General features: G+C 33.6%; 2 protein-coding genes and 1 pseudogene across 5 annotated transcripts in view; 1 reads left to right on the plus strand and 2 right to left on the minus strand.

Moving 5' to 3' along the window:
* fbxw7 (F-box and WD repeat domain containing 7) overlaps positions 1-894 on the minus strand; it is a 167,332-nt gene extending 166,438 nt beyond the window's left edge. For both annotated transcript variants that reach the window (XM_052545197.1, XM_052545196.1), the window contains exon 1: positions 462-894. The gene's annotated coding sequence lies outside the window, so the exon portion shown is untranslated. The remainder of the gene's footprint in view (positions 1-461) is intronic.
* Positions 895-2,632: 1,738 nt separating this feature from the next.
* Positions 2,633-12,195, minus strand: LOC127948610 (transmembrane protein 154-like). Of its 3 annotated transcripts, none has more exons than XM_052545171.1 (8): positions 11,968-12,195; positions 10,901-10,930; positions 9,090-9,134; positions 8,773-8,946; positions 8,488-8,527; positions 6,906-6,979; positions 5,144-5,192; positions 2,633-3,261 (listed from the first exon to the last, which is right to left on the minus strand). In XM_052545171.1, the coding sequence occupies exons 1-7, from the start codon at positions 12,059-12,061 to the stop codon at positions 5,158-5,160; spliced, it is 492 nt and encodes a 163-aa protein (XP_052401131.1). In that variant the 5' UTR covers positions 12,062-12,195; the 3' UTR covers positions 2,633-3,261; positions 5,144-5,157. The 3 variants fall into 3 exon arrangements, with proteins under 3 accessions (XP_052401131.1, XP_052401130.1, XP_052401132.1); XM_052545170.1 differs by having other exon boundaries at positions 8,488-8,530; XM_052545172.1 differs by lacking the exon at positions 9,090-9,134 and having other exon boundaries at positions 8,488-8,530.
* A 1,539-nt stretch (positions 12,196-13,734) lies between these two features.
* LOC127949069 (meiotic nuclear division protein 1 homolog) overlaps positions 13,735-18,256 on the plus strand; it is a 14,009-nt pseudogene continuing 9,487 nt past the window's right edge.

Here is an 18,256-nt window from a genome sequence, read left to right on the forward strand (position 1 = left end):
AAAGTTCAGCGATAGTGAAAAATAAATAATTTATATAAAAAAAATTTAAAAAAACTTCAATCAGGCTTTTTGTATTAGATGTGTTTTACGCAGCTGCAAACACTGCGTATTTGTTGTGTCCTATCTAACGTTATATCTTGGAATTGGGTTAATGTAACGTTAGTTTAACTACAACAACAACAGTTTCAGAATAGTGCATGCGAATGAACACTGCATTTTTTTAATGACATGCAACCTACACATCAGACTGGCATATTAAATATAAGCATACCATAAGCAGCTGTACATATATTGAATATTATACACACGAGAGAGGCCATGCAATCAGCTTCATATATGCACTACCAGCATGAGGTTGTGTGGTGAAGCTGATCACATGGTCCGTTACTCCTGCAAAATCACACTAGCATGGTCAAGCTTACATTTGCAAGACGTTTTATCAGACAGATGCATGTATTTACCCTGGAAACTGGTGGAAAGTCGAAGGAAATTAGGCTTCTGTGTGCACAGGGACAGTTAGCTCCCCCAGGTATCCTATCCAGAGTCCAATTACGGTCACCGGTCTCTCCTCTTCTCCTCTCCGGTTTGCCCGAAAGAAAGATGAAACGATCCTTTGAAAACGAGTTGAAGTTTTCACAAGCACAAGCCAAACATTTTCATCCGATGGAATAAAGTAGGAACGTTACGCCAACCCTTCCAACCCACGCACCAGGGAGAGCTTTATTGTTTATTTATCTTCTGCCAAAACTCAAATCTCCCTGGAATAATATGTGACTGATTTAAAGAACGCCAGGGATACTGCGCAAGACTCCGATGCTTCTCCGTTAAAGCGCGATCGCCTTTATCCCACCGATTCCTCTACGACTCCCTGTCCACGGATGATGGCGTCACTGTGTCGTCCAGGAACGTCACCATCGCTCTCGTTCAGTCGCTTAAATACGACGTAATGACGTTGCCATGTCTGCGGACTGTAAAAGGCCAAATAGTATTATTTTAGATTCCCCGTTTAATTGCCCCGTTTTAGGTTTTATTATTTCATATGTCTTATTAAATTATATATTTTTTTTATTGAAATTGGCGTGTTCAACAAAAGTTGCTGTCATCACTGTAATGAAAAGACTAGTCAAGATTTAATCTTTCTCTTTTTTTTACTGTTGCTTCATGTTCACTGTTAATCTATCAAAAACTAAAGTGCCATACAACGTGAGAAGCACGCAACAGATGTTTTAACACTTATCTTTACTTTACTGTACTTACTGTACCTCATTTCATTGTATTTTAATTGTACTGTATTGGAATTTTTACCCTTTTATATATATATAAACATACTCTTTTTTGTGAATAACACGTTTATTGTAGTAGTATAAACTATTATTTGATTATTAATGTTATTTTTATGTAATAGTTATTCATGTAGTAGCAGATACACATACTGATTGTACTAAACGGAATACTTACAAGCTTACAAAACCCTACAATCTGAGAGCAAACTAAATATAAGTTAAACTGACTGTTCTAGACAGATAATAGAGCAATAACATGAAATCATTAATGTGTGAGTACAAACAACTCATTCAAAACCCAAATGTTTCTGCACTTATTATCTGATCAACAGGGTTTTAAAACCAAACAGACCAGACAAGACTTGGAGAAGAAAGAAATCGAATGAGTTCCATCTGGCGTTGTTTTCCACCACTTTTATACTGAACCGCAACGCTTCTGCTGCGCCACATGACAGCGGCTGCTCTTGCCTAAAGCTGTGTTTTGTTCCAAGCCCAGCTCAAAGGTAAACAGTGTTCTTTCACATTCCTATTGAGTTCCAGACCTTTAGCATTAGAAAATGCACTTAGTTGAAACTTTAACTCAGGTGAAAGCCAAAACAATGCTCATGAATTACAGTCATGGGTGCAACATATAACAAATATATACTGTAGGTCTTCCCACAGGAAGTTCATTGTCCTTCACTTTCAATAAATAGTCATAACTAGCATGGTCATGTCATGATAGGTAAGATTATAGTGTGGTTGGAGTATGAGGTGTTAAGTGTTTCTGTAGTCAAATTAGCAAACTATTTATTCTGATTTAGATGAAGTACTATGGGTGCAAGTTATGACATATACTACATTGCTTCCTTGCATGTACACTACTTATTATTTGATTTGATTTGGGGGGGGGGTACTTTTATCATTAAACTGATCAAAAGTGACAGTCAATATTTTTACATAATTACAAATATATATATTTCAAATAAATGCTATTCTTTCTATTCATTAAAAAAACCCTAAAAATGGATCATAATTTGTAAAAAATTATTAAGCACCACAGTAGAATTGTTACTTTGTCACCACATCAGCATATTCTATATCACCAAATCAGAATGATTTCTTAAGGATCACAGGACACTGTAACGGCGGCTGAAAATTCAGCTTTAGGGAGTAAATTGCATTTAAAAATAGAACACATTTTAACTGTAATAATATTTCACTATAATAACGTTTACTGTATTTTTGATCAAATAAATGCAGTTTTGATGAGCATAAGATCAACATCTTATCAAAAACATTAAAGAATCTTTCCTTTATGTAAAGAACACAACAAATGTACTCACACAAAAGAGCAATGATAACAATAGTCCCTCTTTTAATACAAAAACAAACAAACAATACATACAGCAGGAAATGTGTTGGTGTTTTCTTACGAATTATTACATTTCATATAAATTGTAAACAAACTTGCAATGCTGCAAATAAAAAATAATACAACTTATGCATTAATATTTACATAGGTTAAAATGTTCATGTTTTTATCATTTAAATGGAATGATGTAATGTTTCTTATTTTTGAAGTTCTGTGGCAGTCATTGCATTTAGATCAAGACTGTTGAAGAAGAATGATGATTACATTATAAAGATACAACATTGTTTATTATTTTGTTGTACTCCACATAAAAATGCTGAAAATATCAATATCAAAAGTACACAGAAGACCACATCAGCTTCCAGAAGAGCTGTTGTATACTGCTCAGTGCAACAGACAGAAAAATCCATCTGCTTATTTTTGTTTGTCCGTTTTCATCCAAACGGCAATGGTCTTTACACAGCAGTTTAATATTTTTTTTTAAAGTTAGAGCATTATGAATTTAATCTAAAATCATTAGCAAATGTCTTCTCTTATGAGCATCTGAATTCCATGTACCTAAGTGTACTACAACATGTAGACTGTGCAACATTAGATATGAAGACATGAAGACACAGCCGATACCTGTAAAACAAATCAGAGAAAAAAAAAAAAGAATTAAAATAAGTGCAAAATTGCGCTCTAAAAACTACAGTGTACTCATGTACTTAGTGCATAGTTATTTATTGTTAGATTGCACACTGACAAGTCACTGTGGACATTTGTGGACTAATCTATAATAGACCTTTGTGCATTTGTATATAGTCCTTAACAAGCTGTTATATTCCAATTATTGCTGCAAAGAATTTCTGCTTTCAGATCAGAATAGTTTCAATTCAGCATAAAAAAAGAGCTGTGCCCTTACTCCTGTACTGATGTGGCCTCAGATATTCTCCGTTTATGTTGATATTAACATTAATTTGTCATCCTTGACATCACCTAGCTATTGTGAAGCCTGCTCCCCCATAGCGCCTGATACCAATCCGATCCTGGGAAAAACACAGTCTGCATGACGTAAGCTTGCATTCCTGGCTTGTGGACTCTGACCCTCTGGTGTTCCCAGGGAGAGCGAGACAGAGAGCACGCAAGAGGGGAAAAAAGAGGCCCTCCTCATCTGTGGCCTGGTCCGAGCCGCACTTCCACGCATGCCTGCTGTAATGACTACCAGATGTCACTGCTGGCAGCGCGGACCCGGGGGTCAGAAGTCAGTCGTCACAGCTATTCTGTTCCTCGTACGCAGCCTCATCAAAACAAACTTGACAGGATGACATAGTATGTGTTTGTATCTGCATTAGTAAGCAAGTGGATGTCAATGGCTGTTTGTGTAAGAGCTGTTCGCCACTCTGTGCTGATTATGTGGAGGGCAACAGACAATGCTGCAGTTTATTATTCTATTAGACTGCCACTTCAACACTATTTGACAATCTAGTCACTTGACAAGGGTCAGTGCATTACAGAAAGTGTTTTCAATGTCTTGACTCAATGTGGTTTAAGTATCCAAAAAACAAAGTGTGATTTTTCTTCAAAACTTAGTAGGGATCGTCTTTGCCAATAGTCTTGTGAATTCTGCCGACATATACAGAGTTCACCTTAATGTCCTGACAGTCTTTTTGTTCTTTTTTCCTTGAATATCTTAGAAGCAGAAATATGTTATCATGATGTTTTTCATATCATCATTCAAACTGCTTGATGAGAAAATGTTCTGCATGACAAAATGAACAAAAAATGTCATTTTGACCGAACTGTGCAGCCATTAAAAGCAGGACTAAAGTATGCACAGGGAAAGCTGATGTGTACAGTAGCTGTTGACTAAACTCTGAGAGGCATTCCACTTGAAAGTAAAGTAAGAGGTAACCTTATGTCATTTCACAGTTCCAGGAAATGATACCTTAGACATTACATTACAGGGTGTGACACATCCGAACGCATATCTTCGTGCCTTGTCTTGCACCACTGCTCAGTCGGTCATATGTGTGTGTTCCCCGTACCTCTCAGCACAGTTTTACCATGTCCAGTGCTGCAGACCCCTTTATTTTCCAAATGTCTAACCCTCCACAACCTCCAAGAGGATCAGCAAAGTTTCATGTTACTGATGGGAACCCAACGGTTGCTCTGTGTATTTACTGTACACTTTTGAAATGTTAGTACAACTATTTATGCGTACAACTCTTTTCCATTACAAGTTGGAAACAATCTGAAACGATCTGAATTCAATCTGAAGTGCAGTGAAATATGATGTGTGAATGTAAATAATCAAGAAATGCACAACATCTGTTACAGATCTGTCCTGAAAATTAAATATTTGCAAGCTAGCACAATGGCTTTCCTGTTTCTAACCGCTAGACAGCTGTCCAAGCCAATACTGTACTGTGAATACGCTCCGACTTTGTTCTAGAAATTGTGTAGCCTTCCCAGGTTTGGACTACATCTTGCATAAAGGAGGGAATAATAAGTCTAGTGTACTCACTGAAAAGCTATTCATTATATTTGGCCAGTGTCCACTTTCTTGCCTCCATCTGCAAGTAAACGATGAAAAGACACAGATTCTTTATGTTTAAAGCATTCAACAAAATATGTTCCACATCTTTTTATCTTATCTAATAGAAATAGATCATACATTTACACAGTGCTTTACAAACTTTCACAGCACTGCTCACAGCGCAAATAACTTCAAACCTATAAACACAGAGTACAAATACAGTTTGTATGAAGGATGTTTTGAACCGTAAAGTTGAAGTTCTGGTGAAAAAAAGGTGGTTTAAGTGTGAATGAGTTTTTAAAAAGCAGCCTAATGAGCGATTTATTTGAAAGCTGAGGAAGTTTCTTTGAGCAGTTGAATGTTTGTAGTGCAATGGCTCCCCCTGCTGGTCAAAGTACAAACTTTACTGAATGAACGTTCACCTGCAAATAAACGTAACAGCCTAGTGTTGATAAATCCGTTTTAAACAATTTTCAAAAATCATGTTTTTTTTTTTTTTCATTGTGCATTTCAATTAATCTTAATCAAACCGCAGTTGGGTAATTTTGATTTAGGTTAAAAAAAAGAATAACAAAATAGAGCTAACACAATAAAAACATGATAACATGATAAAATAAACTCCATATATATGCACATTTATTAAGGTCTAAAAGAACTAATTATGTATTTGATTTGCATATAAAATGTTTATCCATTTGGATTACACAGTTTTAACACAAACTAATTTTAACACCATATGATGCATATTTGTCAATAGTACATTAACGTGTTTTAAAAAAAGAATGCATGAAGCTAGAATAAAATGTTTCTGTTAACAAGCAGATACTCTGTTCTTTCTTTTGATATTTTTCTGTGTTCAGTTATTCAAATAAAAAAAAAAAATATATATACACAAAATAAAACCTAAATAGGGACATAGTGGTATACTTAAAGTATAATGTAAAGTTCCCTTAAAGAAAACGTATGAGTATACTTGCAGTATAAATCTACTAAACTAGTAGTTTACTGAGACTATACTTCAAAGTGTACAAAGTATTGAATTAGTAAACTATCAGTATACCTATAAGTTCACCTTTAGTATAATTGCAGTCCAAACTACAAACATAGCTGTGTACTCAAAGTTTGCTACTGTTATACTTAAAGTATACCTAAAAGTATTGTTTTATATAATAGAAACTGGGCCAATTGAGTCCCAAGGAGTATTGAAACAGTACACTTACAAGTATACTACTAGTACACTTATATTTGTATACTTGCTACATAAAGTATACTTAAAAATATACTCAAACCTTACTTAAGTATACTTAATAAAATAAACTTTAAGTATAATTATTTTGGTAAGGGTAGCCATTTTAGCCATCTTTATTACCCACATTTTTTTTTTTTTCACAATGAACAGATTTATGCTGTTTCTAAGCAATTTAAATATATTTTGAGGACAGAAATCTGGTCTGTTTCTTACCTGGGTCATTTATCCATAACTAGCAAATATACATCAGATTAAATTTATTCGTTTGTTTACATTTAACACTATGTAAACCAAGCGGATGGACATGCAATTTAAATATCTAAATCTTACAAATTTAGGCCTGATTTATTATTTAATTTTTCTGAACTCAGACTGTCATTCTTTCCAGCACCTGTGGTTTGGTTACCCAATATTAATCTGTAATATCTGAGACACACCAAGGCCTAGATATGAACCGTGACTCAGAGTCTCAAAATGACTAATAAACGTTTCAGCGGTTACCTTTTGCCATCCAATTTTCTATGTCTTCCATTTCCAGCTCCATCACTGATGGGATATCATCATCAAACATGGGCCTGGGAACAAAACAAAAAAAAGGACGACATATGCATCTCAGTTCATGTTCATTTTCACATTCTTCATTCACAAAAAGCCCCTTTTGAACAGATGCAATAGAAAAATAAAAAAAGTAAACAAGACATGCAGTTACATAGACTGAGTGCAATAATTACTGATGATGCTTTGAGTAATTATTCAAATCACAACTGTAATAACTGTGTTTATGTGGGCAGTTTATTAATAGGTGGAAGTTATTTTTGTGTACTGTAGCAGACTTTCCTGTTTGAAGAGGAACCAACTAAAAATGAGCAGCTTTTGTGGAACATCATTTATTGCATTACCAATATATGTGAACAGTCTGAACTGGCAAAACACAACAGCCATTAAAAAGATTTATTATTGCAAACATTGTGTGTTGTCTTAAATAAATAGTTCACCCAGAAATGAAAATGTACTCATCCTCAGGACATTAAAAAGTCAAAAGGATTGTTTATTTATCAGAACTGAAGAGATTTAACATTACATTCTCACCTCTGCAGTGAATGGGTGCCATCAGAATGAATTCAAACAGCTGATATAAGCATTACAATAATACACAGGTAATCTACACAATTCCTCATTAAGATGTTTTTAGCACCTGTCTAAAAGTCCTCTATTCATGATATTGCTTTTCCCATTGAAAAAAAAGTAGTCTTGTCTGAATCAAGAGAAAAATCTGCCCTTATCACCAAAAACACCATTTACAAACCAGTTCTAAACAAATAGAAAAAAACTGTTGCTCTGTGCATTGTACAAAAAACTGACTGGAGTTGTGAGGATTACTTCGAGTTGTGGATTATTGTGAGGTTTTCATCAGCTGTTTGGACTCTCATTCTGATGGCACCCATTCACTGCAGAAGATCCATTTGTGAGCAAGTGAGGGAATGCAACATTTTCCCAGATTATTTCTGATGAAGAAACAAACTCCTCTACATCTTGGATAGCCTGAGTAAATGGTTGTGAATTGAGTACACTTCCAGCAAGTTTTGTTTTTGGTGTACTATCCATTTATTGCAGTACAAGACTTGTGTATGTTAAAACATTCACAGCAAAATGCTTGCGTGCAAATAATGACTATACATTTATATATTTAAACTAAATAAATTCCTAATTAAAATACAAATGGAAATATGGCTTAGTTATTATAGGAATTTATCAAACATTTTTTGAAGAAAAAAAAATAAGGATATGGTCTTAAATTAGTTAACATCCAAAAACTAGTATTGAAACCATGTTATGCTTAAACACATATGTTCTATATATGTTCTCACAATACGTGTTTCCGGTTGCAAGGTCTGAAAACAATCCGTTGTGGGTCGATTCTGTTATTGTGATACACACGCAAGCATTTTTGCACATTTGTGTTAGCTACAAAACCGCTTAAAGAAACTTACATCTTAACTAAACTACTAAAATACAGCCAGCACAGGTCACTCATTATGCATAATAATAGTAACACAACATGCTTTGAAAAACTTGTACCTACATTGGCACCTTTCCGTGGTCTTCATGATCCAGATAAGGATCTTCTTTTGTAAACAATGTGAGGAGAAAGGGAAGAAACACTTTTTCAGTCTCAGAGTTTTACCATTCTGAGTTTTCTCAGAGTTTTACCATTATCATACCATTATCACATCCACCTTCAGGTTTTATTTATGTCTGGATAGTTCCCAGGATGTGTCAATATTTTTGTCTTTAGATAAATGTGTAAACTGGTGTATTGGCAGGTTATTTTGAGTCTGTAAAGTGTATTAGATTGAATGCAACATACCAGCATCTTTTATTCTCCACCTGCAGTAGATCATGACGACACACACGATCACAGTGAGGATGACCAGTGTGAGAACTAGAGGTACGATGACTGGGTTCAGATCATCTGTGTCTGCGACTGGATTTGCCTCAGTAGTCTGCTTTTCTTCCTCATTTTTAGTGGTTGGTAGGGGGTCTAAATTTGCAATTGCACAAGATTTAAGTAAACAAGGCATTTCCTGAACTAACAATCACAGAAAAAGTTGCTCAGATAAAGTTACAATGAAATGACAATATATTTCAGATTGATGTCAAACATCTGAAAAGAGCAATACATACTCTGGCTGCCATCATCTCCAGAGCCTGCACTATCCAACAAATTCTCTTTAAAGCAATAAATAAATCAAATGTAAATATGCGTTTATAATTAATACATTACATACATTTTTATAACTGTAAATCTTTTGTAAAAGTCTTTTATGTTCTTTTCAGATTTTAGGGTTAATAAAGTTTAAGTTTTAACCTAACTTAAAATTTAACATATACTTCTGTAGAACAATATCTTTACAAATAAATCTAAACGGCAACTGTTGCTTTTATATTTAACAGTACTTTAGTAGGGGGTAGGAAAAAAAATATGCTTAGTAGATAGTGTAATATAACATAGAAAGACATGTTTATATGTAAGTATAAGTATAATGTTTAATTTTACTGTCACAGAATGTAACTTTTTTCTACTTTAATACATTTAAAAATGAAATATTCCAGTGATGACAAAGCAAAATGTTTCAGCAGCCATTACTCCAGTATTCAGTGCATGATCTTTCAGAAATCAATCTAATATGCTGATTTGAGGCTCAAGAAACATTTCTTATTATTTTCAGTGTTGAGCTGCGATACATTTTTTTTCCGTGTTTGATTACCTTTCAAAAGGACAGCATTTATGTTAAATAAATAAATAATAATAATAATAACAAACCTTTTGTAACATTATAAATGTCTTTACTTTCATGATTAGTTTAATGCATTCTTGATTAATCAAATGATTAATTTCTTAAAAAAAAAAAAAAAAAAAAACTGACTCCAAAGTTTTGAATAGTGTATACATTAAAAATCGATTTTTGTACAAGACAGTTATAATATACAGTAACTATGGCTAGGTGATATACCTAAAAACAAGATCTCTCGATATCTATCTATATATATATATATATATATATATATATATATATATATATATATATATATATATATATATTTATGATAGTTGACATATCTACAGTTGCATTAGAATATTTTAAACAGGTGGTTATCTTTTGCCCCAATAAAAAACAAAATTACATAATAATAATAATAATAATAATTATTATATATGTATGTTTATATATATATATATATATATATATATATATATATATATATATTCTTAGCACATTCAAAATGTTTTGTGCAAAAACACCTAAAAATAAAGACCTAGTGGCCATTAACTTCTTTTTTATTAAATTAACATTAATGTAAATTTAAAAAAAAGAAGAAAAAAAGAAGAAGTGCAAAATAGGTTAAAAAAATGCATTCTGACATCTTCTTTAGAGCAACGTAATTCACACACTATCTTTTCCACTGTTGGGTAAATTATGCAAGCATTTTACAAGTTTAGCTAAAAAGTCTAACAGTAGTTTCTGGTTTAGGAGCTGCTGTTTCTACTCGCACTAAAAACTCTTTCAGATAGTTGCTTGAACACATATGCACGTCTTGCAGTGAAATTGCATATATATTAAACTTAATTTTTTAACCGTATTCTGTATTTTATATTGATTATTCAGTTATCAAGATAATATCACTAATATTCAATTCAATTACTTGAGTTTTATTTCCCCCCTCTCTGATCCGTTAGTTACTAATACCGTTAAATGTATACATTATCAGATCAGAAACAGATCAGATTTATAAGTAGAAGTAAGTGCACATATGCTGTTTCTTTAAATCAACAAAAACTGTGGCAGGCACCATGTACAAAATATTGCTTCAAACTTAAATGACATTTTAGTTCCATGGCAGAGACCACAAGAAAGTTGATTCAGGACTAAAGCCACTGTCTGACCTCTACATCACATCTAATAAAAATGAAGTGTGTTAAAGCAGATACTCACCGGTAGTGTTCTTATCGTCTTCACATTGAACTGTAATGACATGCAATAAGCAAGTTTACACATTTAAAAAGTGACTTTAAAAAAGAGCCTTCATCTAGATTTGTATATGAGGTTTAGTCGAGGCCTGTTTCAGTTCAGAAGAAAAATGTTATCTGAGAATCAGTCTCCAAATACACTAAAGAGAGATTAGAAACATTCCTTGTCCTCTTTTCAAAACACAGAATAATACTTTCACATGGTTTATTAATATAGGTTTGTTTAATGTTTATTGAACAGTTTAAATTAATGATTCATTTCATATTCATACTGTTAATTATGCATATAGTACATTGTTAATTGTTCATTACAAGTTATGTAATGTTAATGCCCATTTGTTTAAAATATGTATATGTAGAAATTAACATTAACCAAGATTAGTAAAGGCTTGTAAAAGTGTTGTTTATTTCATTTTAGCTAACTAATGTTAATACATAGAACCTGAAATGCTACCAAAATCATCTTACTGTAATTTTATTAGTATACTATTAATTCTATATATTTAAATTGACTGCAAGCCTCTGTAGACTGTTACTCAACATTTTAAAACATCATTTTCATAACGCAGTAATGGATATCGAAATTCATATTCAGCTGAGGTAAAAAGGAGGAAACTAATAATCACTTACGAGGAAATTATTGGCGCAAAACAAGAGAAAGACACATTGGTCCTCCCGAGTCAACATCATCTTTGTTCGTCAGAGTTTTGTTTTTTGCATGCAACCAAATGCAACAAAATGAGTCAAAGAACTAGTTATAATGTAATGTGACCATCCTGTCTTCAGCTTTCATCATTGTTCATTGTGGTCAAAAGATATGACAGGTCATTTGAATGTGTCCTAAAAGCACACTTCGATTCCAAACGTTGTGTTGCCTAGGGGTCAATTACAGTGTAAAATGATTTCAAAGGACCACGAAGAAGAGAGCAGAAAGGACATAAGAGAGTTTCTTTAGATGAATGGGGAAAACGGGAACGAGAGAGATAGGATCCTACATAAAGAAAAAAATGATCTACTACCGTGAGCACCTACCAAGTCCAGTCCAGCTTGCTGTCAATGCCAAAAGCAGGAATAGTATAAGATTCATTTCCCAGAGTCCTCGGTGGAAGCGATGGCCCAGACTCATTGCATAGTGACTGGTGGCTAACACGCCTTCATGACAATCCGCTTCCTCTTTCAGACCTCATTCACCTACCTACCTACCTACCTACAAAAAAAAACACACACACAGAAAAAACACCACCCTCTCACTCTCTCCCTCGGATGTGATGCAATCAAGCAGTGAGCTTGTTACCACAAGCCAAGCTGTTCCTCAGTTAGCTGTGAAAACACATTCCTGCTTATATGGTATGTGACCTAACCAAAAACGAGAGGGGGGGGGGGGGGGGGGGGGAGAAGCGCAAAAAGAGCTGAGTAAACAGAGGCAGCTTCAAACTCAAAGACTTTAAACAGGCTGAAGTAGGAAGAGAATGTAAAGTGTTTGAGTGTGTTCACTGCTACAGCTGTCACAGTCAAAACAGTGATGTACTTTCACAGCATGTCAAAATGGTGATACAAAAATAACTTTGGTACTATATGTTTAGGTGGAGTATGAATAAAGATTTTTTTTGCATTAAGAAGCTGATGCTGTCAGGCCCATGATGGCACAAATATCTGATCATTATTATGAGACATTTTTAAATAATTTATCTACCTTTCACAAGGGGAGCATAAATTTAATATAGAATAGAAGTATTAGATATTTTTTGATGAACTATTATCTAACACAAAAATGTGTCTGAAATGTGTATTTATTTAAAGTTTACTGCAGGAATATAACTAAATGGAACTAAAAAAAATGTTCTAATGTTTTTGGTAAAAGTATTGAAAATATCGCAAAAAAGTAATAAAATAACCCCATATGTAAATGTTTGTAGGCCTATATTAGATTTCCTTATATTAAATATTTTGTATATATTCACACACACACACACACACACACACACACACACACACACACACACACACACACACACACACACACACACACATATATATATATATATATATATATATATATATATATATATATATATATATATATATATATATATATATATATAAATATAAACATTTTTTTTTTTTATATATGTTGTTTTTGTTTCTATAAATAAAATATATATTGCATAGCCTCCTTGTGTACAAATTTTACTCTGGGAATTCTATGTCTTCTACCCAGAGTATGTATTTAGCTTATATGCAAAAAATAATATATCGTCTTACAAGTAACATATATGGCAAAGGATTGAGTCATGAATCATGAATATGGTTTTTCCATAGTGGAATTTGTAAATATCCACAGGTTGTTCTGTAAAAATCACTTAATCTGTTTTGTGCTAGCTAGTTTATATCAGAGGGGGCGGTATAACATCAGCATCTTCAACCTCCTCGAAATCCGTGTTAACTTAGAGAGAATTCTATGGACACGTTTGGGAGGATTTCTGTTTGTTCCACTTTTACTACTCTTACTGGCAGACCTTCATTCTCTTAAAATCTTAAGTCTTACAATCCTGATGTTGTTGGTGCATGGCAACGCAGTCATTAAATGAAGACCACAAAGTAGCTACACTAAATGCTAATAAACTTGAATAAATAAATGACTAAATACTGAATAATTTCAGTACTCCGCCAAACTAAAGTATATATTTTTTTGCGAATCTACCACTTCCTAAAAGCTGAGAAGAAATGAAGTGCGCGCATGCGCTCCAGCGTCACGCACGCGCAGTGAGATTTCCTCCTCATCTCGCGCCAAACTCAAGCTCGACTGGAAGTGTCAAACATGGTGAGAAGATGATTTCTGTATTTAATAATTATTTTATTTCTATTACTGTTTTTAGACAATGTCGCTTGTATAAAAGAACCACTCTAAGGTTTGCATAAATGTGTTAAACAGGTTGAATAATTGTAGATTTTGCTAAGATCAATAACACTCTGCTCTAAACAAATCTGTCAAAAATATTTTTATTAACTTAACTTACAGCCAGAATAGAGAATACGTTACGACGAATGTTAACGGGGCTGTGGACAAGAGTTAACAACATTATTAAATGAAAATAATAAATGAGTTCAAAAGACACTATTGCAAATAAGATGATGACTAAGCATTAAGATCACTGGAATGATCTTAACACAAACAATTTAATTTTCAATTAATTTATCAACATTATTTCTATAACCCCCTGTCCTCAGACCACAATTCAATGCTTCATATAGAATAAAATATATCAACTTTCAATACGTTTTTAAAAAATAAACAATTCTTATGTGTTCTGACAAGCATGAGGTAAGTTACCGGTAAGTTACATAAAAAAAGAAAGAAAAAGAAAAAAAAGAATGTGTTTGCAACTTTATTAACACACGTGTTTATGACAGATGATCAGATAATATTAAAGTCATTCACCCTGAAAGTCCTCTTAAAATATTTTAATTTTGGTATGAAGCAGTCTAACTGTCATTAAAGAAGTATGAAAAGAAATAATATATTAAAAGTTTAAATAAATAAATCTGGGAATATTAAATATGAGAATAAATACATGTGGAAATAAAAATAAACAAATCTCGAAATAAGAAAATATATATATAGATAAGATTTTGCCTCTAGTTTTTTCTGAAATGTATAATACTGAAGTGTTAATAAAATATAAAAACACCACGCCTATTTAATAATAAAAGCTGAATTAGTTTTATGCTATTTATTTAATACAGAAAATTACAGAACTGTATTAATCTTATTAATACAAAGGGTTTCTCTTTTATACTCCATAGTCTAAAAAGAAAGGACTCAGCTTGGAAGAGAAAAGAAGTCTTATGATGGAAATATTTTTTGAAACTGTAAGTATGCATGTTTTCAGATTCTTATTCTTATCCATTCAGCTTATGTGTGATTGTGTCCATGTCTGACACAGTTCTCAAGTAGTTTGATATAATCTTTGATACATAAGATTAATTATGATTATTGTTCCCTTCCAGAAAGATGTGTTTCAGCTGAAAGACATTGAAAAAATTGCCCCAAAATCCAAAGGAATCATACGTTTTTTCAACCTGTAGTGATTTTTAGTTCATGCTCCTGACACAGATAAGCCAGTCTCACAGATAGAGGGAGCTCTAAGTGACCCTGCACATTTTTTATAGCGCGTATGTAATGGTAATCATCAGAAAACTGATCCTTGCCTGTTTGATTTGGATTGAAAGTAGAGGATTTCCAGACAAGGTGCCAATATGACTAGTTGTATAAATAGCCAGGAAAGCAGGCTGCTTGACCTGAAATTCAGAAATGTTCTGCCCTAGAGCTTTATAAGTATCTAATAATGATGCTGAAATGTTCATCTTGTTGGGTGAAATAATAATAATAAAGAAATAAACTGGCCCAACCTTTAAAAAACAAATGGCTGTGTATCAGCACATACATTTCAGATCCCTTTTACGACAAGTATCCACGGCTAAGAAAAAGCGTACAAACAGTAGGGCATTGGCAAGGAGACAAGAAACAGTTTTTTTAAAATGGATTTCAATGGAGGAGAAGCTTCTGTGCACTGTATAAACAACTTTTTAAGTAAATGGCTTATTTGCAACAACCAGTCCACTATAAACTCCAGTGTATTCACCATTTAATAGCTATTAAGGAATGTAAACTATGTTTGGAGTTCACAAAAAAAAAAAAAAAAAAAAAACTATGTTATCCACAAACAGCAGTGTCAGTCTTAAGAACAGCGAGAAGTGAGAAATCATACAGCCATATTTAATTTTTGTACAATCATGTGATGCAAAGCAGTAAACATCATCTAATATTTTGCAATCTCAAAATACCACAGACAACCAAATGCTTATTTTTAGGAGGTTTAAAAATGCACGTACAAGCTCTCAAATTTTAAGTTGCACTGCAACACTGGCCTGAAAGTGCATGTGAACATTTTCTCGCTCATTGAGTTTTGAAGATATGCTCACTGATATGATGCTTGCTAGAGAATTTGTCTAATCTTTGTTTTTCAGCTCCCATGTCAGTGAAAGAGGTGTTGCAGAGTCTGGTGGATGATAACATGGTGGACACTGAGAGGGTGGGCACCTCCAAATATTACTGGGCGTTTCCCAGTAAAGCCCTGCACGCCCGTAAATGCAGATTAGAGGAACTGGAGAGACAAGTGAGGACATCTCTTTTTGGTATCTTACACTGCATTTCTGATAGTTGACTTGTAAAATAAAACTTTATGGTGTATGGTGTAAATTTAAATTTATGGTGTAAAAAGCAGACCTGCCAACATGTACACAAAATACGCATTTTGACCTTAAGTTACGCTGAAACGATTTGTCACTCTAAACTACACAAAAATCTAGTGACGCCTCTGTCAATGCACTTTATACAAAACAAGCAACAGAAAAAGATCACGAGTTAAACCAATCAGAGCATTGTTTTGTTTGTTTTGCATTTCAATAATTTCTGCTTTTTATTTCTCTCCTAGTAGCCTATAGTTTTTAGTTTCAGTTCAAACGGCTTGTGCCTCTCGCTCACCCCGTCAGATGCTCTGACAGAAAAGCTGCTTGTGAGGCTGACAGAAACGCGCTGTCTAATGTTTTTGAGATGTGCTGTTTTTCTTGATGCAATAATTTACATTTCACAGGTATATACTCCTGTAAATGTTAAGAAAGTTATGAAAATATTTCCATTGTGCTGTCAGAAGAGCATGAGCTTTTGCTTTTACGATTCTCCACTAAACTCCACAGACTTCATTTAGTACGAGTGCGTGGCCATGCGCATGCACGCCAAAAATGTTCAATGAAATAGGAGCGCAATAACTCGGACTAAATGTGACATATGTCGAATTTTAAACCCTTTTAAGTAAGTGTATTTGTATGATAGATTTAACTGTAAAGTGTAAAGGGGTAATCAAAATAGCCTTTTTACTCGTTTATTCGGTGCTTGTTACTATTTTCATTTTTTAGTTTAGTAACTTTAAGTTCTGCTTTAAAATTATTATTAATATTTTCTACCCATGTGAGGCGCAACGCTTCTAGTTTGTGCTGTTCTGTAGTTTATTAAAAGTTTATTCATTCTGAGCGTGTCCATATTGCACCACAATGCGAAACTGCACTCCCTTGGGTCCACAGCAACACACCCGCCACATGTGAAGTCGATTGGATGAACAACATAATAAAAATGCAAACAGACAGACAAACGCACAGAGATTCCTGCCTTTATTACACCGTGTCTACACCCGACATGACAGCAACAGCGCCGCATCAGCTAAAGTCTGTCTACACTAGATGCGACAAAGCGACTGTTGAAATTAATTAGAAACTTGTGTCATTACGTCATAAATAGAACGCAGCAGAAGTTTACTGCTGGGAATATGTCAGTCGTGCGCACCACATTCAGTTTAGACAGCATAAAAGGATCTATCGTATTTTCTTGCGCCGCGCTGCTTGTGAATATGAATTCAAAGCTTTGAATATTCATTGTTGATTACTACCAAAGCTTCGAAGCTCAAAAAATGGTATTCTGACCAACCCTAATTCCCAGTGCACACAAACGTCCCAGAATTCTGAGTTGGTTACAGTGTTTACTTCCTTTTTAATTATATTTTTTATGAAATATTTATTTATTTTTGAAAAATACTTTGTCATCTAAATTACAAGTATGTATATTGTACACATTTATTTTTAATCCATTGTCAAATGATTTCAAATTTCTTAAATATTAATAATAATACAAATTATATTGGCGTTATATCGGCTATCGCTACCCTGCTTTCCAAGATATTGGCATTGGCATCTGCCGTCAAAAAACACATACTGTATTGGTTGACCACTACTACATATGCTACAATGTATTTAACTCTATTTCTTTTAAAGGAATAGTTCATTCAAAAATGAACATTTTCTGAAAATGTACTCACCCACAGGCCATCCAACATAGATATGTCTGTCTTTTATTGGAACAGATTTAGAAAAACTTACATCACTCACATCTTTCACCAGTGGATCCTCTTGCAGTGAATGGGTGCTGTCAGAATGAGAGGCCAAACAAGTCAAGTCAAGTCACCTTTATTTATATAGCGCTTTAAACAAAAAAGACTGTGTCAAAGCAACTGAATAACATTAATTAGGAAAACAGTGTTTCAATAATGTAAAAGGAGAGTTAAAGGCAGTTCATCACTGAATTCAGTGATGCCATCATTCAGCTCAGTTCAGTTTAAATAGTATCTGTGCAACCAAACAGCTGATGAAAACATCACTATTAACAAGTCACAAGTAATTGGCATGACTCCAGTGCAAAAAGTAATGTGTT

The sequence above is a fragment of the Carassius gibelio genome, chromosome B1 (assembly GCF_023724105.1).
Source record: "Carassius gibelio isolate Cgi1373 ecotype wild population from Czech Republic chromosome B1, carGib1.2-hapl.c, whole genome shotgun sequence".
Lineage (NCBI taxonomy): Eukaryota > Metazoa > Chordata > Actinopteri > Cypriniformes > Cyprinidae > Carassius > Carassius gibelio.

What these genes read in the sequence shown, in the direction of transcription:
- LOC127948610 (XM_052545170.1), bottom strand. Translation starts at nt 12,061, where the DNA reads ATGAGTCTGGGCCATCGCTTCCACCGAGGACTCTGGGAAATGAATCTT. An exon ending in GTGGAGAATAAAAGATGCTG is followed by an intron (nt 8,531 to 8,772) that starts GTATGTTGCATT and finishes TGTTTACAAAAG; the next exon opens with AAGATCCTTATCTGGATCAT. An exon ending in AGAAAATTGGATGGCAAAAG is followed by an intron (nt 5,193 to 6,905) that starts GTAACCGCTGAA and finishes GTTTACTTGCAG; the next exon opens with ATGGAGGCAAGAAAGTGGAC.